At 44.0% G+C, this 26,646-nt stretch overlaps 1 protein-coding gene across 1 annotated transcript in view; it reads right to left on the bottom strand.

The window, feature by feature from the left end:
• Window positions 1-17,569, bottom strand: part of MBD1 (methyl-CpG binding domain protein 1) — a gene marked incomplete in the record, with an annotated part of 18,923 nt that extends 1,354 nt beyond the window's left edge. Inside the window, 5 exon segments of the mRNA XM_040324347.1 lie at window positions 1,431-1,516; window positions 3,932-4,095; window positions 4,180-4,291; window positions 7,409-7,539; window positions 17,409-17,569. Coding sequence (XP_040180281.1) covers window positions 1,431-1,516; window positions 3,932-4,095; window positions 4,180-4,291; window positions 7,409-7,518 — 472 coding nt within the window.
• Window positions 17,570-26,646: the final 9,077 nt, after the last annotated feature.

Here is a 26,646-nt window from a genome sequence, read left to right as displayed (position 1 = left end):
AACACATTGATGTAGGAGACACCGGTAAATGTAATATATAAAACATATCAAACTGTAATATGAATTTATAATTTGTATATAAAAACAAGGGATGATAGATCTATGTGGAATACACTGCTTTTATGTACGAGGAAGTATGGGGGACTTTCAGGATTTATTGGCTTTGAAATAAATTATATATAAAAATGGTGTTTATCATTTCATTTTGTATATACTGAAGTCTTGGGATATAAATTGTAACAAATGTTGAGCCGCATTTGACAGCCCCTTATCCAAAACAAATACCGGTACTACAAATATAAAAATAAAATAAAAAGGAGCTCCTGGACCCTCATCTACGTGTTTATATGAATATATACAGTATTTACAGTGTGCAAGTTATAAGTGCCTAAATCTCTCCTAGTCTTCTAGGAGAAGAAGGAGCTTACACCATTATGTCTGATAATGGAAATACAATCCTTTTCTTTGTGTGGAGGCTCCCCATACACTGCCTAGCAGATAAAGGCATATGAAAGAAGAACTGAAGTTTCGCTGCAAGAAACAGCAAGCAGGCAGGCTTTTATTGCAGGAGAGACATGCAGTGTCTCTTCTGCAAATAATATGCCGCCAACTGCGTGCTTCGCTGTATTCCCCAGCTCTGTAAACTGAGCTGCACATGCGCAGCCAGTCTTTGAATGTCGGCATCTTGCGCAAGAGTGACCTCTTCCCCCGCCAGCCAATAAAGAGACCTGAAGACCCGCACTCAGAAGATGCCAGGGCATAACCGTTAGCCAGGCGAGTATTAAAGTGGTAGCAAACACTGTATGGTCACTTGTATCTACAGGTAGGCTTATAATAAAGCTTACCCGTAGGTACAATCAATACTGTCACCGGCCCATGCGCACTACGCTATAAACTGAAGACACACTGAATGTGTCAGCAATCCAGAGCACTGCGCTGTGGCCATGACTCCCACGCACATATGGGTGGGAGTGACGTCATAGCGGCTCGGTCAAACGGTCGGAGCCCGCAAACCCAGAAGAAATATTGGGTGAAAATGGAAGACCTGTCAGCGGTGACAGTGTGCTGCTGGGATCTCCTTTACAGCAAAGTCTGTCACAATGTGCTAGTAGGATACTAGCACATTGCTAGTGCATACTAGCATATTATGTAATTAACTTGCAGGGGGGACTTTTATTTTTTTAAAGCTTTTACTACTACTTTTAGTTCTGTGAGTATTCAGTTTGTCAAAATACATTTAAAAAAGGTGAGTGGTGTGTGGTTTATGTTCCATCAAAATGGATGAAAGGAAATCTGAAGGCATCACGCATACAAAAACAGGATATATTTTTTTCCTGCTGCAAGTTTAAAGGGAGAATCTCAGGAGTTACAGATAAAAATCTCTACCATCAGAGAATACTGCTCTTATTCTGTTTAAAATGACTTCTTACCACGACAGTTACCACAGTACCAAATGTTACGCTTCCACCGACCGAACTCGACCCCAGTAAACCAAACATTACAACCACTGCAGCACCTAGAAGAGAAGTGTGTTTAAGAATTCCTTCTTACACTCGTCAATCCATGTGATTTGACAGCAACATTATGCAAGTGAAATGGTGATGGCCATTCAATGTAGATCACAGAGTTTATTCTCTTTACCTTGGAGTAGAAGTAGAAAATGTAAAATCAATGGCTAACCAGGGTCTAGCGGCTATAAAGTGACAATAAAGAATCTTTCAAGAAATCTAGCAGCTTTCCGCTCTTGTCCCTCAGACCTGGACCCAATGTTAAAAAAAGGAGTTCTTTTTTAAAGTTTCACTGATGACAAAAAAATATGGGCCAGATTCACAAAAAACTCCGGCGGCGTAGCGTATAGTCTTTACGTTACACCGCCGCAAGTTTTCAGCGTAATTGCCTGATCCTCAAAGCACTTACCTGTAAACTTGTGGCGGTGTGACGTAAAGCCGTCCAATTCAAATGGGGCGTGTACCATTTAAATTAGGCACGCTCCCGCGCCGGACGTTCTGCGCATGCTCCGTTCGCAATTTTCCCGACGTGCTTTGTGCAAAATTACGGCGGCCTGACGTGTTTGTGAATCGCGACGTGTGTAACGTACTTACGCTGGAAAAAAAAAATTAAAATTCGACGCGGGAACGACGGCCATACTTTAACATGGCCTGTGTAAAGTTAAGGCATGAAAAAAACATGACTAACTTTGCGACGGGAAAAAAAGACTTGTAACGAACGCGAAAACCTTTGTGGATCGCCGTAAAACCTCATTTGCATACCCGACGCTGGAAAACGACACAAACTCCACCCAGCGGCGGCCGAAGTATTGCATCCTAAGATCCAACAGTGTAAGTCAATTACACCTGTCAGATCTTAGGGCTATCTATGCGGAACTGATTCTATGAATGAGCCGCATAGATACGACAAGAGATACGACGGTGTATCAGGAGATACGCTGTCGTATCTCTTCTGTGAATCTGGCCCTATATTTTTTTCACTTTTAGAGTAGAGTAATGGAGGGTTGAAAGCCCTGTCACAGTTTTTTTTTTATTTTTTTTTATTATTAATTATTATTATTATGTCCTATTATAGCCAAAACAGGTAGTGAGGGCATCCCGGAGTGTCACTAGAACTAGTTCCCCCAATTAGGAGGATTTCCCCTCTATTCCTGTTCTGATGTCAACCCAAAAATGTGTTATTCCCCCCCACCTTTTAATAATGATAAACAGGACAAATAAAGGAGGGTGAATCTCTCTAATGTGGATACAGACAGCAATAAAAACGGTCAGGTGTCCGAATTCATCATTTTTGCCTTCAGTGACACTTTGGGGTTCACTTAATAGAACTGGAGAGTGCAAAATCTGGTGCAGCTCTGCATAGAAGCAATCATCTTCCATTTCTTTTTCAAAGCTTAACTAAAGAAGCTAAAGTTAGAAGTAGATTGGCTACCATGCACCAGATTTTGTCGTCACCAGTTTTAGTAAATCAACCCCTTTAAAAGCAGAGTTCAACCTCCACTTATCTGACAAGAACCCCCCCCCCCCCCCCCCCCCCCCCCCCTCTGTTCCACATTTGGCACCCTTCTGTTTTTAACAGGTATCCTGTCCCCACTTCTGAGAGACCGGGCACAGCAAATTACGCCAGCAGCTCGGCCCCCTTCCTCCTCTGCTGGCGGGCCAGTGAGAGAGTGCGCAGTAGGAACCCGGCCGTGAAGCCGAAAAGGCTACACGGCCGGGTTCCCTTACCCGCAATGGCTGCGGTGTCTACACCGCTCCTAAATCGCCCCTGCCCATTGAAAAATCAATAGGCAGCGGCGCTTTTAACCCTTTATTCGCCCGCTAGCAGGTGTTACCCCGATAGCGGCTGAAAAACGCCTCTGAAACAGTAAAGCGCAGCTAAAACTAGCGGCGCTTTACCGCCGACGCCCCAGCGCTTTCAGTGTGAAAGGGCTCTGTGTGTTGCTGGAATTACACAACATGCTGTTCTTGCCTTTTCACAGATTTTTTAATTTTATTTTTTTAAAGAGGACGTAAACCCCTGTTCACAATAAGATCTATAGATCAGCAGAGTAGTCATTGGTATAACACACTGTTGTTTCACTGCATTCCAGCTTCACAGAAGTTAAAATGCAATACATGTAACCATTTGCTGGGGCCATTATCAGGAGTTCCCACCATCCCTGCCGTTTTTTTATTTAATTTCTATTGTAGAGAAGATAACATGAGGAGATGGGATGCACAAAGGTGACTTAAAACACCCCAAATTACTACCCAAGACATAAGAAGCCGAGTAAAAACCCCAAAAATGTCAAATTTTTTAACACCATGTAGTCTCATTTCACAGTAATACAGTGACACTTTTGCTGTATGACGCTGCCTCTACCTTGGTCATGCAACAGACAAACCTGAAAAGTTTCTTCCCACTCAAGCAAGTAACTTACGCGGTCACTGACTTTACTTCCTTCCCATTTTGCTGGTGTTCTTTAGAAGACGGAAAAGGAAAGGACAAACGTTTCTCAGACTGGACTGGAGATGTTGGGGACACCGGAGAGATTGATGCCACCGGAGTTGGCGTTGCCTTCTTTTTTTTCTTAATCTTCGGTCTCTAAATAACAGAAATGTCATTAGCGGACAGACTGTAATACTATAATACTAACCCCTTCTACTCCCCAGAAGACACATCACCTACCTTCTCCAGTGGGATCAGGGTTCCTTGCTTGAAATTAAAGCATGACAGGTCCACAGAGCCTCCTAAGAATTTGGACAGCTCAGGCTTGCTGCGAAAGCGCTGACCAGTGGGACTACCGAACAAGAAGCGCAAGATAAGTAATGGCAGAAATTTTACATAACGGGAACAGAAAATGTTAAGAACTCGCTGTATATAAAGTCAGTCTAATGCTGGTCATACGTAGAATAAAACAACTACTCAATGGCTTTTTCCACTATAAAAATAATGGATCTGTCAGGATATAGACTGTGCTACATGAATGGTTCAACCGGTCAAGTGGTGTGCCATTTATGATTACTAGCTTCTCCTGTGTACCTCTAAGAAGTCCAAGAAAAAGATTTTATTGTAGATGAAAAAAAATATATATATATAATTATTATTTTGATTTACCTCTAAATCCCATATCTTGGAGTACAGTACAGGACACAGGCAGCTTTTTCTTACACTTTTAGTTACATAGTTTTGAAAAAAGACACAAGTCCATCCAGTCCAACCAATAGAAGGGGGTAAAAAAAACAACAATAACAATTCTACAATCCTATACCCACAGTTGATCCAGAGGAAGGAAAAAAAAAACTTCCTGATGTCCCAAGAGGCAATTGGATGTTCCCTGGATCAACTTTACCTATAAATGTTAGAATCCAGTTATATTATGGGTATCTAGGAAAGAATCCAGGCCTTTCTCAAAACAATCTTCACCTTTGGTTTTAGGTGCCATGGTGTATGAATAAGCTGCCTGTGTCCTGTACAATTATTACAGGTACTTTTATAGCGTTGTCAATTTATGCAGTGCTTTACATATTATATATTGCATGTTTACATCACTCCCTGCCCTCTAGGAGCTTACAATCTAAGGTCACCAACTCACATTCATTCATACACATAGTAGGGCCAATTTAGACCGCAGCCAATTAACCGTCCAGCATGTCTTTGGAGAGGAAACAGGAGTACTCGGAGGAAACCCACGCAGGCACAGGGAGAACATGCAAACTCCATACAGGTAGCCGTTTAGGATAGTTTTTTTCTTTGTTGTCTATTGGGAACCATAGGAGAGGTAGTAATCCTAGACAACATGGAAACTGCATATAGATCAGTTGTCTATGGTTGCTACCTCTCTTAAAGCATTTCTCCTGCCTTAAAATATTTATTTTTATTGTATTACAAATACTGTAGCTGCTGACTTTTAGCCCAGGTTCGCAGTGGTGCGATTTGACATGTCAAATTACAAGTCGAGCGATGGCACCGTCCTAATCTGCGGCGCTGCATCGATTTTAAAAAGTAGTTTCTTGTACTACTTTTTGCAATTTTAGCCCATGATTTACATTGACATCTGTGCAGAAACTGCACAGATGTCTCTGTAATCGCGGACGAAAGCGGGACCGGCAAGCGGGAGTGAAATCTTGCTGAACTCGCAGCCCAGTGTGAACCTAGGCTTAATAAAAGAACACTTACCTGTCCAGGGGGTCCAGTGATGTGCTCACCCAAACCGCATCTTCATCAGTCTTCAGGTCCCATCGTCTGCATGTTTACTGTGGGCAGCCGGCTGCGACTCCTTGCGGCTTCATAGTTCTGCCCACTGCACTTTGTGAATTGCCTCGCAGCCTTCTGGGACCTGTGACGTGTCACAGAAGGTTGCGGTGGAGGGGGGGTTTGTTAACTTTTGGTGGATTGCCGAGGGGATCGGACTGGAAGTGGGAGCAGGTACCGCTCAAAATCAGGAACCCGCTCCTCCCCACCTCTCCAAAACGTGCCAACAGAATAGAAGGGGGAATAGGAGAGTATTCAGCGAAACTTCCCCTTTAGGGTAAAGTTTTGCTTTAAGTCAATCAACAGAAAACTTGGTGGGCTCAAGCTTTTAATATGGTGAGAGACACACAAACAGGTTTAAAACCTATTACGACAATTACATGGAAGCTGCCATTACTGACCTCATGAAAATGTCAGTAGCCTGGCTATTTCGATTCAGTGTCCCCTTAACGAGTACAGGATGCAGAAAAAGCACATCTCATTCTCAAGCTTCCCAACCTGCATGCTTGTGCTAGATTTCTAATTCTCAAAGTAAAAAAATAAAAAACTAGCATTTTTTACAATGGAAGTCGGTATGTTTTTTTGCCGCAATTCAGCCCCAGATTCCTGACAGCTTTTGATAAACACACTTCCAGTCATGCATCAACCAAAAATCTTACAGTGATGTATGCTTCCTAAAGTTATTTGCACCCACTGCAATGGCGGATGGTAAAACCCATTTCATAAAGCCTGAGCTTTCCTGACCTCTCTTCTGCTACTCTGAGCTACTCTCATTCATCCCGAAAATAACAGGGCAGCAAAGGTGCTGAATAGATCAGAGTATGGCATATTATTTCAACAGCACAGTCTATAAAACAGATTACAATTGTATTCAGACAGGTATGTACCATGTAAAATATTAGTGCTTGAAACAATAATAAAGCAATAAGGGTACTCTATAGATCAAGGGTCTCAAACTAGTGGCCCCCCAACTGTTGCAAAACTACAAGTCCCATGAGGCATTGCAAGGCTGACAGTTAAAAGCATGACTCGCTCAGGTAGAGGCATGATGGGACTTGTAGTTCCGTAACAGCTGGAGGGCCACCAGTTTGAGACCCCTGCTATAGAGAGTCTGCAATCGTCGATCCATAAACTAAGGGGAAATAACCACCACTCAAGGTGATAATTGTAGCATTTGAAAACACACTTCTAGTAAGTTCAGCTGGCAGGTACTCTTCAAAGACAACCATAGTACAATAAAGTAGATGCATGGGGGCAGCCATTATTGCTCATGACATATGCAGGACTGTCTTTGTAGTAAAGGAGCACAGTGATTGAAAACAATGCACGCTCTCGGGCTCTTCCAGAATATGTATTAGGATTGCTAAACGCAGCTTCTCACATCCACAGTGATGCTGGAGAAAGTAGCTAAAATCTGCGTACTACAGGCAATTGGAGCAGCTTGTATATATGAAAATTATAAACTTTAGAAGTTCAAAATTCACACAAAAAATAATATGACAGTTTTTCTATTTGAACTGTAATGTCAATTTATTTGAATTAAACTGCATCAGCAAATGTAACATAACACAAAATAATCAATATCTGGTCCAGCCAGGCATGAACCAATCGCATTATCTGTCATTTTACAACATCTCAGGGCTGCTGCCTTTGGTTCACCTACCTTTGATAATATGTGTCCGAGTGTCCGAGGGACTGTCCAGATTTACGGACGGCTGTCCTCCGTTTCCAGCCCGGGCCCAGCAGTGGCCAGTCCTCCCAGCCCTCAGACATGGTGAGCGGGGCTCCGTGGAACTGCAATGACAAGGGGACAGGATGATAAATGGGCCTCGGGAGCCTGCGGCAGCTGCAGCCATAGGGGAGACACTCACATTGGAGACACACATGGATGCTCACAGCTTCCACCTCAGGCCCAGAGTCTCTGACTCACTCAATTCCTGCTATTCCAGCCCACAGTAAAGGCTGTGGGAGGAAGTGAAGCAGACAGGAACACCCTGCAATGCGCTGGAAGCCAGGAACAAATTGGAATGGCATCCTATGTACAAGAAGGCCATCGGTTAGCTGCCTTCTTCCTCCATCCCCCCGCCCCCCCACCACCCCCGAGTCCATGCAGCCTGGACCAGTGCACTTCATTATACAATCCGCTTCACTAGGATAAGCCTCTTTAAAGCCGATATATTTCTGGTTCTGGGTGATGCTGGAGATTTAAAAGTGAACCTGACATTACATGATACAGTCTATTAACATTACCATGCAACAGAAACAAAAAAAAAACAAAAAGCCAGTTAATAAAAACATTTCTTTGATCCCTTTCACACTGAAGCGTTTGTACAGCATTTTAGCGCTAAAAATAGTGCTATTAAAATTCTCATAAAACGCTCTCCATGCATCTCAATGGACCCTTTCACACAGTCCTGCAAGCAGCAGCTTTTGGGCGCTGAAAAAAAACGCTCCAAAAACGCCCCCCTCTCCATTGAAAGCGCTGTAAAAACGCCTTGCCCTTTCACACTGAGGCACTACAAAAACGCCCTAAAACGATAGGGTCTTAGCGGTGCTTTACCAGCACATTGGGATTGCAGATGATGCTTCGAAAAACGCCCCAGTGTGAAAGGGGCCTTAATGCGTTTCCATTACGCAATATGTCAAAATAATGACATTAAAATGTTAAAATGCACAATTCAGGCAGAAAAGTCTGATCAATATACATACTAAAAATTGGAGAGCTGCGCCGGTGAAAAAGTCCAATGATTACATTAACATCCAGAGGCCGATGTGTAAAAAAACGGTGCACACTCTGCAAGACAATGCACACTCGAAAACAAATTGGAAGTAGCCAAACTAATAGGACACATCCAATCACCACAATGAAAAAATAAATCCAAATAGGTGAAAACCAGATTGGAATTCGCACAAACAGGAAATAACTACAGCAATTAAAGCGGTGGTTCCCCTAAAAATAAAGTTTTGACATTGCATTTGCTATAATAATTACAGTTAGAATCGGCTGGTTTTATGTAAAAAATACCTCCGTACGTAGCGTTTGTATTATTCGTTCCCACCACCACTTCCGGGTACGATGCTGAACGTCGGTGCGGCTCTATACGGCGCATGCGCAACGACATTCGGCTTCTTTCGGCATCTCGTGACACGATGGATGCGTCGGTCGGATGCCTGTCCATCAATAAGGAACGCCCACCGCCAGCATCATACCCGGAAGTGGCGGTGGGAACGAATAATACAAACGATACGTACGGAGGTATTTTTTACATAAAACCAGCCGATTCTAACTGTAATTATTATAGCAAATGCAATGTCAAAACTTTATTTTTAGGGGAACCACCGCTTTAAGACTAATCTACAGCAAAGTCCACATTGTTGATAATGAATGACAGATTGCATGTAAAAAGTATAAAACAAAAATTCTGATTTCTTTCATATCACCCGGTGAATCACACCACGGACAAAAGGTGCTTTTTTTTTTTATCAGATTTTTTTGATTTAAAGATTTTTTTTTTCCAAATGTATTTTAATATTAATTCATGATTTCGTTTATTCAGCATGAAATGGAGCTTAGTTATGTAGTACGAGGCTGTATATTCTGTGATATTACATTTTTTGGAACACTCATTCAATGAATCTAAGCTGAGATAACATGCACTGCATTGATGCATTCACACAATTTCATATTAACCATGAGATAAACCTATGAGATTAACCTTTAGGAATATTCATTTATCCCATTGTTTTTCACATCTATGTACACGACAAACTGTATGATTGAATCAGTTCTGATATCGCCGTTTTACTAACCTGACAGCTTTAGGTGCCTTTCACACGGGCTGCTGTTTTGCCGCAGATAAAAGCATGTTTATGTTTTGCTGGAATTCAAGACTCCAGGCACAGCGGTCAGCTGCATTTGTACAGTGCTTTTAGCTGCGGTTGCGTTTAGCCGCGGTACGATATTGAATGGGGATCCGACTTGGATCCCTGCCAATACCAAGCACTGTGTCAGGTATGAATCTTGAGGGGGAACTCCACGCCAAATTTCAAATTAAAAACCGGCATGGGTTCCCCCTACAGGAGCATACCAGGCCCTTGAGTCTGCTATGGATTTTAAGGGGGAACACCGTACCCCGAAAAAACGGAAAGCGCCCCCCACGGAAGAGAACCATACGGCGGTGAAGACCGGGATTATCCCCCCCCCCCCCCCTGCAGAAGATGTTGAAGAAGCCCAGGAGGGGGGCCTCTGTAAAAGAGCCAATGAAGAAAGCTCCCCCCCAGCGGAAGAGAACCAGATGGCGGTGAAGACCGGGACCCCCGCAGAAGACATCAAAGAAGCCCCCCCCTCGTAAAAGAGCTAAAGAAGAGAAGGGGGGCCCCCGGAGCTGACTAATAAATTACTTTAAAAACCCTGTGTAGTGTTTTTTAAAAAAAAAAATTCCCCGCCAGGTGAATGGGTACCCCATACTCATTCACCTAGGGTAGGGGGGCCGGGATCTGGGGGCCCCCTTATTAAAGGGGGCTCCCAGATTCCGATAAGCTCCCCTCCCGCATACCCCGACAACCAACGGCCAGGGTTGTCGGGAAGAGGTCCTGTCCTCATCAACACAGGGACAGGTGCTTTGGGGTGGGGGGCCACAGGGCGCCCCCCTGCCCCAAAGCACCTACCCCCCCATGTTGAGGGCATGCGGCCTGGCACGGTTAATGAGGGGGGGGGGGGTTGCTCGTCCCCACCCTCTTTGTCATTCAAAGTGTGAAGGCGCTGAAAAATGGCCTGGGCAATAAGTGCCCGGTATTGAGGTGGTTAATGAATGTTGCTGGAAAGTACTTCAAAATTCTATTTGCTTTTTAACATTAGATTTTAGAATGAATGGAATCTCCTGAACCAAAACTACTCTCTCTTACGCCCCGTACACACGATCGGAATTTCCGATGGCATAAAATCCGATGGAATTTTCCGTCAGAACTCCGTTCAAGCCGTCTTGCATACACACTGTCAGACCAAATTCCAACCGTCAAAAACGCGGTGACATAAAACACTACGACGAGCCGAGAAAAATTAAGTTCAATGCTTCCGAGCATGCGTCGACTTGATTCTGAGCATGCATTTTTTCTCTGTTGAAAAAAAAAAAACATGTTCTATTTCTAAACTCCGACGGAAAAAGTTCTGATGGGGCCCACACACGATCGTAATATCCGATGAAAAAATTCCGTTGTGTACTTTTTCATCGGAAATTCCGATCGTGTGTACAAGGCTTTAGAGGTGTGTTTGAAAAGAATTTTCCATCTTGCTCCTTTAATTTTTTTCATCATTACCGTCATAAACGATCGGCAATTTGCCCACATTAACTATTAGAAAATCAAATGAATGTTTTGAAAACTACAATTTTCAAACAAAAGTCTACCGATGTATGGCAAGCTTTAGGCCAACACAAGGTCAGCGGACAAGTCAGGGGGTACTTGAGGCCAATGAACTCCCACTCTGAGCTGGTCACCATCCTGGTACAGACTAACCTTCACGGTATATCAACGCACCATTTCCTCCCCCACCTCTCATCACTATTAGGAGCTAAAGAGAATCAGGGGAGAACAAAGGCCTATATTTCCAAAGATGCTCCTTTTGTTCCATTTCCCTCCCAGAGACACCAGATGCGTTCTGTAAGGGTATAAGCTACGGGATGATAGTGATGCGTTCTCTGAGGCACCAAGCTGTAATGCCTTTGTTGTTGTGTTTGAGCATGCGTGACGATCGTCCCATGGGTGACTTTATACCTATTCTATACAAGAAAACCGTTAACCTTCCCATTATACAATGTATGGTGTCACCGATATAGGGCCCACATCTGCTACATAATATAGACTCTAGTCTTATGTCAATATTGTCAAACTGGGCTTTTTGGATCATATAAGGATAGATCGGAAAGGTTCCAAAATCTATGTCTTTGCTGGCGCTTGGTTTGAAATATCCTATACCAGCTCACAGTGGGTGGAAATATTTATTAGGACTGAAAGGCGCCTACAGACTCCATGGAATGTCCAAGCATTCTGGCCTTTTACCATCAGATCAAATCATGTTTGTAGGCAGGGAGAATTAAAAAGCACTGATTTTTTTTTTTTTATCAGATTTTTTAGATTTTTATCAAATTTATTTTAATAAAAACGCATTTGGAGTTAAAATCTAACAATATTTTTTTATTTAAGATACATTTACCACTTCATTACTGGGCACTTAAACCCCCTTCGTGCCCAGACCAATTTTCAGCTTTCAGCCCTGACTCATTTTGAATGACAATTGCGCGGTCATACAACACTGTACTCAAATTATATTTTTATCATTTTTTTTCCCCACAAATAGAGCTTTCTTTGGGTGGTATTTGATCACATCTGCGGTTTTTATTTTTTGCGCTATATACAAAAAAGACAGAAAATTTTGAAAAAAAAAACACAATTTTTTACTTTTTGTTATAATAATATCCCAATTTTTTTTTTTTTTTTAATTTTTTTTTCCTCGGTTTAGGCCAAAACGTAGTCTTCTGCATATTTTTGTAAAAAAAAAAAAAAAAAAACGCAATAAGTGTATATTAATTGGTTTGCGCAAAAGTTATAGCACCTACAAAATAGGGGATAGATTTATGATTTTTTTTTTTTACTGGTAATGGCGGCGATCTGCGATTTTTTTTGTCAGGCCTGTGACATTATGGCGGACGTATCGGACACTTTTGACACAATTTTGGGACCATTCACATTTATACAGCGATCGGTGCTATAAAAATGCACTAATTACTGTATAAATGTGACTGGCAGGGAAGGGGTTAACACTAGAGGGCAAGGAAGGGGTTAAATATATTGCCTGGGTGTGTTCTAACTGTGTGGGGGGAGGGGACTGACTGGGGGAGGTGACCGATGCTGTGTCCCTATGTACAAGGGACAAAGATCAGTCTCCTTTCTCCCTGACAGGACGTGGAGCTCTGTGTTTACACACAGAGCTCCACGTCCCTGCTGTCACCGCCGATCGTGGGCACCTGGCGGACATCGCGCCCGCCAGGCACTCGCATCGGCTTCCTAGCGATGCGCCGGGCACAGTGTTTCCCTGCTGTCCGCCCCCAGCGGCGCGCGGTGAATGTAAACAACAGGATGTCCACTTGAGAGCCGCGCTGTGGATGTCTTTCGTCTACAGCGCGGGTCTCAAGTGGTTAATAATTTAGTTTATTCAGCATGAAATGGAGCTTAGTTATGTAGCATGAGGCGGTATATTATGCAATATTTACATTTTTTGGAAAACTCATTCAATAAATCCAAGCTCTGCAAGCTGAGATAACACGCACTGCATTGATGCATTCACACAACTTCACAGTAACCATGAGATAAGACAACGTTCAAGAATATTCCTTTATCTCATTGTTTTGCAAATCTATGTACACTACAAACTGTATGATTGAAACAGTTCTGATATCGCTGTTTTACTAACCTGACAGCTTATTATTCCAAGTAGTAAACCTTCATTTTGTTTGCAAATAAAGATTCCAACTACCAGCAAAAATAAGTCTTCACATGTAAAGAGCACCTGTCATTTCCGAGGCATCATTGCAATGCCTGTTAGCGGGCATCCACTCACCTGCTGCCGCAACGTCCCTCGCCTTGTTGTGTTACTACTGCATCACCAGCCGTCTTAAAGTGAATGGGACGGTCGGTAAGTCAACAGCGGGTCAGAGAAACTTTTTACCCCGTCTGCTGTAGCATGCTTTTTGGGTGTTATTTTGATTTTACAATAAAAGCTATTTATTTTTGGAGTGCGGCTGTCCAGAACGTTTTTTTACTTCATTTTGGGTCAGAGAAGGAGTCGCTGCGTGACAGAGGACAGTAGCTCTTTAGAAATTATGATTTAAATCAAGTCTTTTTTACTAGTGATTGAAATCGTGGTTTTAATCAAATCCACCCAGATTTAGCAGTTTAAGATTTCCATTGCAAAGAGGGTGGTTACTTGGCCAATCACTATTACATGGGGCAAAGAGCAGGGCATTAGCCCCTGCGTAAGCTCGGCTCTAAAACCAACCAAGAATTTATGCACTGCTCTTTCTTGCAAGGCTCTAGAGTCAGAAAATGGTGGGAAATAAGATAAATAGGTGGGGATATCCCCTGAATAGACAAATAAGATGCTCACTCTAAATCCCCGATTACCAACCTGTGGCTCTTTTTGTGTGGCCCTTGGATGACACACACTGCAGAGCATAAAGGGACCGACATTCAGTACAACAGAGGCTCATAAGGAACACAAAACCAGAGGATCTGAATAGGATTGTTCTTCAATGGTGACTAATTCTCTTTAGTCATCACATGCATCAAGAGCAATGCCCTCACAGGCTGGCACCACACCGTAAAGTGCTGCGCAACAAACTACCCAGATTTCGGGAGGCAAAGTTATAATTTCAGCATGTGACTAGGACAAAGTGGCTGGCTTTTACTTGGAGATTCTGGGCAGAAAAGATTGCCATTGTTCACCTCTCCGATTGCAAATGCTAAATTCCCTGGCTTCAGTGCCAAGTCACTGACACAGAACAGGTCAGCAAATTCCCACTTCACTGGCTGCGTCCTTGTTCTAGGTTTCAGTCACATTTATAGAAGGTGTAGATATGTCAATGTTTAGAAAATTCTGGTTATTTTTACCTTGTCCGTAAACAGAATATATACAGGAGCTTCCTAATTAGAAAGACAATGTAGAGTCACACACTCATTAGGCTGGCCATAGACAGAGCGATTTTCTTTCCTGCAACCAGCCATCCCTACTGGGAGTACAAATTATTGCTAGTGGCTAGAACAGCCGCTAGCAATAATCGCATGTAAAATCCAACAGGCTGGTTCTAGCCCATACATGGTTCGAATCTCAGGCGGTGTCTGCTGAACAGATCGAGATTCGAACAGTCTATACATCTTTACATCAAAGGAATAGACTTCCGTATGCAAATTAGGAAAGTTTAACCACACTAACCCTTTTTCTGACATTTGTTGTTTTCTTCAGGCCCAATATATATATATTTTAGTTGAGACCCTTTAGAATAAAATGGTGGTTGCTGACACCGCGCCGGTTCTCAGGAGCTGCGGGCAGGAGTTTTTTTAGGTGAGGCCGCGGCCTATCGATTTTTTTTGGGGGGGGGGGGTTGTCGCCGAGCACTAGTATAATCTGCATCTTTTTTATACAACACAGGGCAGATAGCATTATATAACAGAGGGGATGGCATGCTTATACTATAGATATGATAGCAGCAGGAGGGGGGGGGAATGTGGAGTGGACAGATCTGACAGGCAAGGGGGGGAGGGGTGACGACAAAGGAGAGCAGAGAGCTGGGCTTTGGATGATGGAGGTACATAAACTGAACAGTGTCAAGGCTCAGCAGCCATGATATACCGTGGTCAGTTAAACGGGGGGGGGGGGGGGGGTATAGTCAGGCAGGATCAGCCAGGTGTTACAGAGGGCCAAATTACACAGCACAGGCTGCTTTAAGGGTACAGGATCCATTTTTTTTTTTTAGGTTAACAAACACTTTAAACCTGGTAGCATCAATGGACAGTGCCTACCTAGTCCAAAATATATACCAACCAATCCCTAGTGGGGAGCAATTTAGTATAGTAGAGATGCACCAATACCAGTTTTTTTAAGACAGAGTGTGAGTACCAATACTTTTTCTCAGGTACTTGCCAATACCAATATATGACACATTTAGACCTTCGCCCATTGGAAGCATAGTATAGGACACAACTAGACCTTCACCCATTGGAAGCACAGTATAAAACACATCTAGACCTTCACCCATTGGAAGTACAGTATAGAACACATCTAGACCTTCACCCATTGGGAGTACGGTATAGGACACATGTAGACCTTCACCCATTGGAAGTACAGTATAAAACACATCTAGACCTTCACCCATTGGGAGTATGGTATAGGACACATGTACACCTTCGCCCATTGGAAGTACAGTATAAAACACATCTAGACCTTCACCCATTGGGAGTACGGTATAGGACACATGTACACCTTCACCCATTGGAAGTACAGTATAAAACACATCTAGACCTTCACCCATTGGGAGTACGGTATAGGACACATGTACACCTTCGCCCATTGGAAGTACAGTATAAAACACATCTAGACCTTCGCCCATTGGAAGTACAGTATAAAACACATCTAGACCTTCGCCCATTGGAAGTACAGTATAAAACACATCTAGACCTTCGCCCATTGGAAGTACAGTATAAAACACATCTAGACCTTCGCCCATTGGAAGTACAGTATAGGCCACATCTAGACCTTTGCCCATTGGAAGGACAGTATAAAACATATCTACACCTTCACCCATTGGGAGTACGGTATAGGACACATCTAGACCCTCCCCCATTGGAAATACAGTATAAAACAAATCCTCAGCCCATTGATGTATATTGTGTAACATATACAGCTATGGTTGTCACATAAACAGATCTTCAGTAGATGCAAATGAGCTCACCCATCATGATCTTTCCCCTTTGGGATAGACAAGAAATTCGCTCTCACACATCGGTAATGAATGTTTCACACACAGATGATCAGCACCTCTGATATAAAGTAGTACTGAGGGTAAAACCTTTTTTTGGATACAGTAAGGGATGATTATTACTGCTGTCAATTTTTTTTGCAACCGGTCCCTCATTGGGGAAATTTTCCTTCACTTTTTGTCACATCGCCAAAACTGGAAGTGAGGGGACATCTGTCCAAAGTGAGGGAATCCCTGGATGTCCCCAGAATTATTGTGCCTATTGGAAGATGTACCCTCTATTCCTGTTCTGGTGACAACTAAAAATGTGAGATTTTCTTTCACTCTCAGTGATAACTGTAAACAGGACAAAAAGGAGGAAGGGGGATGCAGTGAGCGCCGTATCAGTGACGCGTGTGTAATGCACTATGGGAAGAAATGAAGTTAAGCTTTTTATGTAACTTCAGAGGTACTGATCAGAAACTTGTATACACAAAGCCTCACCCAGTGTACAGGAGATGATGAGATATATATATATATATAACACATACACAGAGCTCCTCCTCGTCCCAGGAAGTGCAGTGTACAGTATATAGATTATATATATATATGGAGCTCCTCCTCTTCCTTCTCCCAGGAGGTGCAGTGTACAGTATATAGATTATATATATATATATGGAGCTCCTCCTCTTCCTTCTCCCAGGAGGTGCAGTGTACAGTATATAGATTATATATATATATATATATGGAGCTCCTCCTCTTCCTTCTCCCAGGAAGTGCAGTGTACAGTATATAGATTATATATATATATATATATGGAGCTCCTCCTCTTCCTTCTCCCAGGAGGTGCAGTGTACAGTATATAGATTTTATATATATGGAGCTCCTCCTCTTCCTTCTCCCAGGAGGTGCAGTGTACAGTATATAGATTTTATATATATATGGAGCTCCTCCTCTTCCTTCTCCCAGGAGGTGCAGTGTACAAGACACAGCAGCAGCTCCTGTACAGTAAACAGGAAGCCATGTATGTTCATACACAATGTGCAGCACACCTGTGATTCCCCCCAGTCCTATATATGGGAGGACAGCAGAGACACACGGCTCCTGCAAGTCTACAACACTAAGGGCCCCGGGGCCTCCCCGTTCTCTACCTACCTCTCTTACTCGGTGTGGGAAATCACTAGACAGCAGGCGGGAGACGGGCAGGAAACGGAAACTGGGTCCCTTCCTCTTCCGTTCCAGCGGAGAACACCCCCCCTCACCCCGCCACCACCCGGAACGAGGCTCGGAACGCAAGCGCGGCTTGCTATTGGTTCCCTGAGTATTGGCGAAAAAAGTGACAGGCTAAAAAAAAAGGCGGGGCCGGCTGCTCAAGGGGATAAAAACAAAGGGGCGTGGCTGTTCCGGCGGATGAATATAGGAGGGTGGGGCTGTTTCGAAAGATAAACATGGGGCGGGATTGGTCTCCCGCCAAGCGGGTGGTGTACACAGAGAAGGTGGCAGGATATGTCATGACGTGGTGTTAGTGAGTGCAATACTAACCCCCAGCCCCAGTGCAGGCAATACTTACCCCCAGCCCCAGTGCAGGCAATACTTACCCCCAGCCCCAGTGCAGGCAATACTTACCCCCAGCCCCAGTGCAGGCAATACTAGCCCATAGCCCCAAACTGTTCCTGATTTGGAGCAATGTCCCTCTGTCCTTCTCATTTGTCACTCGCTTTGGTCTGATCCAGTGGCGGCTGGTGCTCAAATTTTTTTGGGGGGGTGCAAACAAACTGAAAAAAAAACCCCATCAATTGCAGCCACTGTGACCATCAAACGCAGTCACTCTGCCCATAAAACGCAGCCACTGTACCCATCAATTTCTGCCAGTGTGCCCATCAATTGCAGCTACTGTGTCCATCAGTTGCCGCTACTGTGCCCATAAATTGCCGACAGTGTGCCCATCAATTGCTGCTACTGTGCCCATAAATTGCTGCCAGTGTGCCCATCAATTGGCACTTTTGTGCCCATCAATTCCTGCCAGTGTGCTCATCAATTTCCGCTAGGATGACCACATTTCCAAACTGCCATTCAGGGACACACCCCCCTCTCTCACGTTCCCCCAAAAAAAAGACGAGTGAAGATCACACCAGACCCTGCTGCTTGCCGCTGGGTGCCGGAGAAGGAGGAGGTGCCGAGGTGGGTGGGGACAGCAGTGCTGCACTAGGCGCAGGCCTCGCTCCCGGTCTTATTGCCTGAGAGTAAATTGTCCCTGGTTGCAAGATGCCCGGCAGCGCTGGCCCTAGCAACCAGTTCCGGAAATGTAGTTATTAGTTAGTAGGGAGTGGCTGTGTCCTCTATTTCATTCCGGGACATTGTATTGTCCCAGAATAAAGGTACCCGGGCAATCCGGAACATGTGGGCACCCTAATTGCCGCTACTGTGCCCATCAATTGCTGCCAGTGTGCCCATCAATTGCCGCTACTGTGCCCATCAATTGCCGCTACTGTGCCCATCAAATTCTGCCAGTGTGCATGCCCCACCCACCCGGAACTTATCTGTCTCGATGGAGCAGTGAGTCACGTCAGCGGTGTCCTCCACGCTCCATAATGCCCGGCAGCGCTGGCCCTAGCAACCAGTTTCGGAAATGTAGTTATTAGTTAGTAGGGGGTGGCTGTGTCCTCTATTTCATTCTGGGACATTGTATTGTCCCAGAATAAAGGTTCCCGGGACCCAAGACAGACATGTCAATTGTGGGAAAGTCCCAGGGCAATCCGCAACACGTGGGCACCCTAATTAGCAATATTGTGCGGTAATAGGTAGCAGACAGTCATACATTTATCACTTTCAGGTGTTTAGCATAATGTGAGCAGTGAAATACAAGTTCTGATTAATCCTTGTGGACTACTAGTCCTTACAATTTACTCTTCACTTTAAAGCAAACCTGTGCTTTGCCGATGCTGTAGCAGGGGTCTCAAACTGGCGGCCCGCCAGCTATTGTGAAACTTCAAGTCCCAAATGCGGCCTCTGTCCCATCAAATGCAGCCTCTGTCCCATCAAATGCAGCCTCTGTCCCATCAAATGCAGCCTCTGTCCCATCAAATGCCCCCCCTTCTCTGCGGGAGCACAGCGGCACTTACCTTGCTTGCTCCGTGGGAGCACAGCGGCACTCACTTACCTGTTGTGTCTTCTTCTACTGGCAGCGGCCATGGAGAAGTGCGCTCTGTATACTTCTGGTTTTCTCTCTCTCGGGCGCAATGGGAGAGAGAAAACTGCAAGTAACATCATGATCTAACTCAGATGTCAATTGCATTGACGCGGCGCTTCCCATAATGCACATGGCCGGCGCCTCATAGTGCAGTTAGTAAAGACATTTTTTGGAAGAAAAAAAATTCTTAAAAAGAGCCATAATATTTTTTTTCTTTTTTTGGTGACTACAGGAGGAGGGGTTGGGCCCCCTATGAACAGGCCTCCAGTGCACCAGGGATAGAGCAGACTGGTTGCAAATTTGGGCCACAATAGCTTCCTTCTCTATTAATGTCAATACGATAGAGTCTGCGTTCAAGATAGTAACCAGATGGTACCTAGTCCCACCACGTGTAGCCCATTCTTCAGTCTTCCCAATACTGGTCTGTGCTATTGTGGCTGCGCAACACCGAGTGATGTTTTACATACCTGGTGGACAAGTCCCATGCTCACATCGTTTTCGGACCAAGGTCATACATTCTTTGTTCACCCTTTCCCTAAAGACCGATAGTAGGTCTTATTCTATCGGATTTGGACCACGTGAATACAATATGCCCGTCCATCACTGTCCATGGAGAGCTATATTTCATTATAATAGCCCAGCTTTGGGATGCTGGTCTTGGGCATTCCTGACGCTCACTCCCCTCCCCCTCCCCCTCCCCCTCACCCCACCGCTCTTTCCCACCTTCCTACTGTGAACATCCTTCTTTCTTTATTATTTTATTGTTGCAGATCAAGCTGACTTGATGTTTTGATCTGCTTATTATTTCACGGCCTGCGACAAAGTTATCTGGCTCATAGATACCTACTATAACTTGCAGGCTACAAGGTTTTGTTTATTAAAGTGGAAGTAAACTTCCATCACTAACTTATAGCTATAGGTAAGCCTATAATAAGGCTAACCTATAGGTAGTGTAAAAATCTCTTAAATGGGCATTGTACATGCAGCCAGTGGCATCAGACGCATGTGCTCTGAAGGAACGGCCACCCATGCCGTTCCTCCAGAGCCCTTTGCCGTGAACGTAAGTTCAAAAGCGCATGCGTTGGAGTTAAGTCCTCGCGGCTCCGGCCAGTCACAGAGCTGGGTGAAGATGGAAGCACCTGCAGCTCTGATATCCTGGGGCTGGAAGAGCTTCATTTCGAAGCCAAGTTTAACATCATGTGCTAGTATGCATCGCATACTAGCACATTATGACATTACCTTGCAGGTAAACAGAAAAAGAAAATCCAGCGGTTTACAACCACTTTAACCACTTGCCGTCTGGCCGCAGTATATTTACTGCGGTAGGTCGGTTCTATTGCGCGAAAAGACATACCTGTACATCATTTCAAGCAATAGCCATTGGGGGCGTGCGCTGATTGGTCAGAGGGGGAGCCAAACAGCGGGTCCGGCGGACGCCCACCCGCGATCGCTCCCCAGTGAGGCAGGAGAGTGGTCTGCCGGTGTAAACAAGGCAGATCACCATCCTGTGAGGTATGAACAGAGAAATCTTGTGTTCCTGCTAAGCAGGGACACGGATCTCTCTGTTCATACAGTGAGTCCATCCCCCAACACAGTAAGAAAGCATCCCCTAGGGACACACTTAACCCTTTGGTCGCCCCTGCTGTTAACCCTTTCCCTCCCAGTGTTCCTAGTACAGTAACAGTGCAAATTTTTTGCACTGATCACTGTAATAATGTCACTGGTTCCCAAAAAAGTGTCATTCGGGTGTCCGAATCGTCCGCCGCAATGTCGCAGCCCAGCTAAAAAAATAAATCGCTGATCGCCACCTTTACTATTAAAAAATAAATAAAAATGCCATCAAAATATCTCATAGTTTGTAGATGCTATAACTTATCAATATATGCTTATTGGGATTTTTTTCCCCAAAAATATGTAGCAGAATACATATTGGCCTAAATTTATGAAGAACTTAGTTTTTTACATTTTTATTAGGTATGTTTCCTAGCAGAAAGTAAAAAAAAAAAAGTATTTTTTTTTTCTAAATTGTCGGACTTTCTTTAGCTATAGCGCAAAAATATGCCATTTATACTGTTTGATGTTATCACATCCTCGGAATAGGAAGAGCTTATCAAAGGACCAGTGATTTTTGCCGCCTTTGGGCATATATCTCCATAGGTCCCCCCACCACCCACAGTATGTTCCCTTTTGGGGTGGATTGGTGAGGGGATGACGCTCAACGGTCCGGCATCTAACCATATTTATATTCGAATTCCCCCCTCTCGACCCTTCTAGTTTTTAATATATAGATACATTTATCTTATTTGTTTTCTATAGGAAATTCCCTAAATAGGTTTTAATATGTTATAATAGGTCACTTCATACGACTTTTGCTGATATGATAAGATATGTATTGTATGTTTTGATTTTTCATGACCATTATATACAACTACTTATACCTTTCAGTTTGTATTGTACTTTATATGACCTTAAAGTATGTACTTGTATAAAATTCAATAAAATTTCTTTAAAAAAAAAAAAAAAAAAAATCACATCCTCGGAAGCTACATTTCAGCTGTCTATCTCCTTTATGGCAATTACAAAAAGTCTTTTTACAATATGTTTTTTTTTTTAAAAATTCGAAAAAAAAAAAAACTATTGAAAGTGAGAAAAAAAACAATAAAAAAGTTATAAACTGATTTGCATTTTTAACCACTTCAGGTCTTGCTCATCGTCAAATGACATCCACAGATGGGATCTCCCATCCTGGGTGGACGTCATATGACGTCCTGGGCTTCCCAGCCATCTAGGGGGCGTGCGTGCCGCTGCATTGCTCGGGACCCGGTGCGTGTGCCCGGCGGCCGCGATGTCCGCCGGGCACCCGCGATTGCCTGCAATCACGGCAGGACCATGGATCTGGGTGTGTAAACTACCAGATCCATGTCCTGTCAGCGGTGAGGAGACCGATGTGTGTTCCCAGTACAGAGAAACACACATCGATCTCCTCCCCTTGTGAGTCCTCTCCACCTACAGTTAGAATCACTCACTAGGGAACATATTAACCCCTTGATCACCCCCTAGTGTTAACCCCTTCCCTGCCAGTAACATTTATACAGTAAACAGTGCAGTTTTATAGCACTAATCGCTGTATAAATGTGGATGGTCCCAAAAATGTGTCAAACATGTCCGTCGCAATGTCACAGTCACAATAAAAAAAATTCTTCCGGGGCTGAAGTGGTTAATGAGTGAAATAAGTATTTGACCCCTTCACAAAATATGACTTAGTACTTGTTGGCAATCGCAGAGGTCAGACGTTTCTTGTAGTTGACCACCAGTTTTTCACACAACTCTTTGCAGATCCTCTTCAAGTCATTAAAGTGGATGTAAACCCAATTCATGAAATTTGAGCTGGGCACATATATCTGCAGTGTTTTCTTATCTCTCTTCAAAAGTTCCGTGGCTTTCTCCTGCTCCGTTCTTCTGTTATCAGCCTGATCTGTTCTGACAAGTTCTTTGTCAACTGTGATAAAACTAGGCTGAATTTTGTGTCAGGGCGGGTACTATGAATAGATTGGCAGAGAGCTGGTCTATTCACAGCACAGCTCTAGAAGACTCTGCCTATGTAGAGTGGGGGGCCTTTCCTCCAATCAGCTGTCTTACAGTGTATGGCAAGAATCCACACCCACAGATGAAATCAGGAAGAGAAAACTCTAACATGATGTGCACTTTCTAAACAGTGTAGAAAGCTAAAGACAGCAGTTATACATGTAAAACTTATATAGGGAGATTTGTTTCATCTCTGTATCATCTGAGGCTATTCACTTCACTGGGTGTATGTGAGGGTTTACATCCACTTTAAGGTTTTGAGGCTGACATTTGGTAACTCGAACCGTCAGCTCCCTCCACATATGTTCTATGGGATGAAGGTCTGGAGACTGGCTAGGCTACTCAAGGACCTTAATGTGCTTCTTCTTGAGCCACTGCTTTTCTGCCTTGGCCATGTGTTTTGGGTCTTTGTCATGCTGGAATACCCACAACCCTGGCTAAGGGAAGGAGGTTCTCACCCAAGATTTAGGGGTACATGGCCCCGACTGTTGTCCTTTTGATGCAGTAAAGATGTCCTGTACCCTAAGCAGAAAAACACTCCCAAAGTATAATGTTTCCACCACCACGTTTGACGATGGGGATGGTGTTCTTGGGGTCATAGGCAGCATTCCTCCTCCTCCAAACATGGAGAGTTGAGTTGATTGCCAAAGAGCGATTTTGGCCTCATCTGACCACAACACTTTCACCCAATTCTCTGAATCTTTCAGATGTTAATTAGCAAACTTCAGACAGGCCTGTACATGTGCTTTCTTAAGCAGAGGGACCTTCTGAGCACTGCAGGATTTCAGTCCTTCACGGTGCACTGTGTTACTAATTGTTTTCTTGGTGACTATGTTCCCAGCTGCCTTGAGAACATTGACAAGATTCTCCTGTGTAGTCTTGGGTTTATTCCTCACTGTTCTTCCTGAGCTCTTCCATGGAGCCCCAGACCGAGGGAGATTCACAGTTATTTTGCGTTTCTTCCATTTGCAAATAATCGCATCAATTGTCACCCTCTTACCAAGCTACTTGGAGATGGTCTTGTAGCCCATTCAATCCTTAGGTCTACAACCTTGTCCCTGACATCCTTTGGTCTTGGCCATGGTGGAGAGATTGGAATCTGATTGCTACAGATTAGGAGCTCTCCCTTTAAGGGGAGTGCTTAAATTGATAGGGGATCAAATACTTATTTCACTCATTAAAATGCAAATCAAATTATAACTTTTTTTAAATGCGTTTTTCTGGATAGTTTTGTTGTTATTCTACCTCTCACTGTTAACCATACGTCAGCAGAATGGCATGACTGCGCAAAGCGATGTACCTCACTTTGAATTTGCCTCCGTGAGCGTGCCCGGAACTTGTCACGGCGGGTGCCCGCGATTGTTTCCCTTAGAGGCAGAACAGGGAGATGCCTATGTAAACAAGGCATTTCCCTGTGCTGCCTAGGGCCAGGACAGAGATCTACTGCTCCCTGTAATCGGGAGCAGTGATCTCTGTCATGTTACTGGTAGCCCATCCCCCCAACAGTTAGAATCACTCCCTAGGACACACTTAACCACTTGATCGCCCCCTAGTGTTTAACCTCTTCCCTGCCAGTGTCATTTACACAGTAATCAGTGCCTTTGTATAGCACTGATCACTGTATAAATGACAATGGTCGCAAAATAGTGTCCGATGTGTCCGCCTTAATGTTGCAGTCTCAATAAAATTCGCAGATCGCCGCCATTACTAGTAAAAAAAAAAAAAAATAAATAATAATAAAAATGCCATAAAACTATCCCTTATTTTGTAAAGGCTATAACGTTTGCGCAAACCAATCAATATACAGTTATTGCAATTTTTTTTTTACCAAAAATATGTATAAGAATACATATCGGCCTAAACTAAACTGGGGCAACATTTTTTTTGGGGGGAAAAAAATGTGGGATATTTATTAGAGCAAAAAGTAAAGGATAGTGTTTTTTTTTTAATTATCGCTCTATTTTTGTTTATAGCGCAAAAAAATAAAACCGCAGAGGTCACCAAAAGAAAGCTCTATTTGTGGGCGGAAAAAAAAGAAAATCAATTTTGTTTGGGTGCAACGTCGCACAATTGTCAGTTAAAGCGACGCAGTGCCGTATCGAAAAAATTGCCCGGTCAGGAAGGTGGTAAATTCTTCCAGGGCTGAAGTGGGTATTACAGTGGAACTATATTTAGAAAATTAAGTCCTGCTAGATCACTTCAGGCTGGTCAATTGTCAGTTAAAGCGATGCAGTGCCAAATTGAAAAAAGTGCTCTGGTCAGGAAGGGGGTAAATTCCTCCGGGGCTGAAGTGGTTAAAATAAACCTACCATTAAAATTATAGACATTTCTTTGTCAGAGGGTAAAACGTACAGCAGGGGATCAAATACTATTTTCCCTCGCTGTATACAATGGGGCAAAAAAAGTATTTAGTCAGCCACCAATTATGCAAGTTCTCCCACTTAAAAAGATGAGAGAGGCATGTAATTATCATAGGTATACCTCAACTATGAGAGACAAAATGTGGAAACAAATCCACACAATCACATTGTCTGATTTGGAAAGAATTTATTTGCAAATGATGGTGGAAAGTATTTGGCCAATATCAAAAGTTCATCTCAATACTTTGTTATATATCCTTTGTTGGCAATGACAGAGGTCAAACGTTTTCTGTAAGTCTTCACAAGGTTGTCATACACTGTTGCTGGTATGTTGGCCCATTCCTCCATGCAGATCTCCTCTAGAGCAGGGGTCTCCAAAGTACAGCCCGCTGGGACATTTTTTCTGGCCCACAGGTTGAGTCGTCGGACTTACTGCATGGTCGAGTCCTGCTCAAGCTATGTCGGGTAGCAGAAACTGCGCTGCATAATCACCCCTGATAGTATGCAGCGCAGAGCCCGCAGCCCGACGGAGCCTGTCCAACCCGGCGTCTCACTAGTTGTTGATTTCTATGACATACTGCACGTCCCAGATATTGCCCCTCCGTTAGCATCAGTGCGCTTTTGCCTAATACGTGTCTGTAACAGCCGGGGCGGGAGGTGCAGGAGAACAGCACTGAAGCCGGACACAGATGGAAGAGGGACACTGCTGGTGGAGATAAAGACACAAATGTGCAGCTGAGGCTATTTTGAGGGAGATAATGGGCTGGGGTCTCTGATGGGGTATAAATGTGGAAGGAGGCTCTGAGGGGGACACCATTGTGCTGTGGTCTCTGATGGGGGGCATACATGTGGAAGGGGGGCTCTGAAGGCAATACAATTGTGCTGGGGTCTCTGATGGGGGTATAAATGTGGAAGGGGACACAATTGTGCTGTGGTCTCCGATGGGGGGCTCTAAGGGGGACACAATTGTGCTGTGGTTTGTGATGGGGGGCATAAATGTGGAAGGGGGGACTCTGATTTGGACATAAATATGTGATAAGGACACAGATGTGCAGCGGGGGTCCGATAGGGACACAGTGTGTATGGGGGTTCTTATAGGGACACTATGCATATGCAGGGGGGCTCAGATGGGCGCACAAATATGCAGGGGGCTCTGATAGGGACACAAATGTATGGAGGTGTGTGTGTGTTGACGGTAACACAGATGTAAGGTCCTGTACGCACTGGAAGTTTAGCCCAGTGCATGAGGTTACAGCTT

This window comes from Rana temporaria, chromosome 9, assembly GCF_905171775.1.
Source record: "Rana temporaria chromosome 9, aRanTem1.1, whole genome shotgun sequence".
NCBI classification, from domain to species: domain Eukaryota; kingdom Metazoa; phylum Chordata; class Amphibia; order Anura; family Ranidae; genus Rana; species Rana temporaria.
The sequence above is the reverse complement of the archived record's forward strand: the minus strand, read 5'-3'. Positions and strand labels throughout refer to the sequence as shown.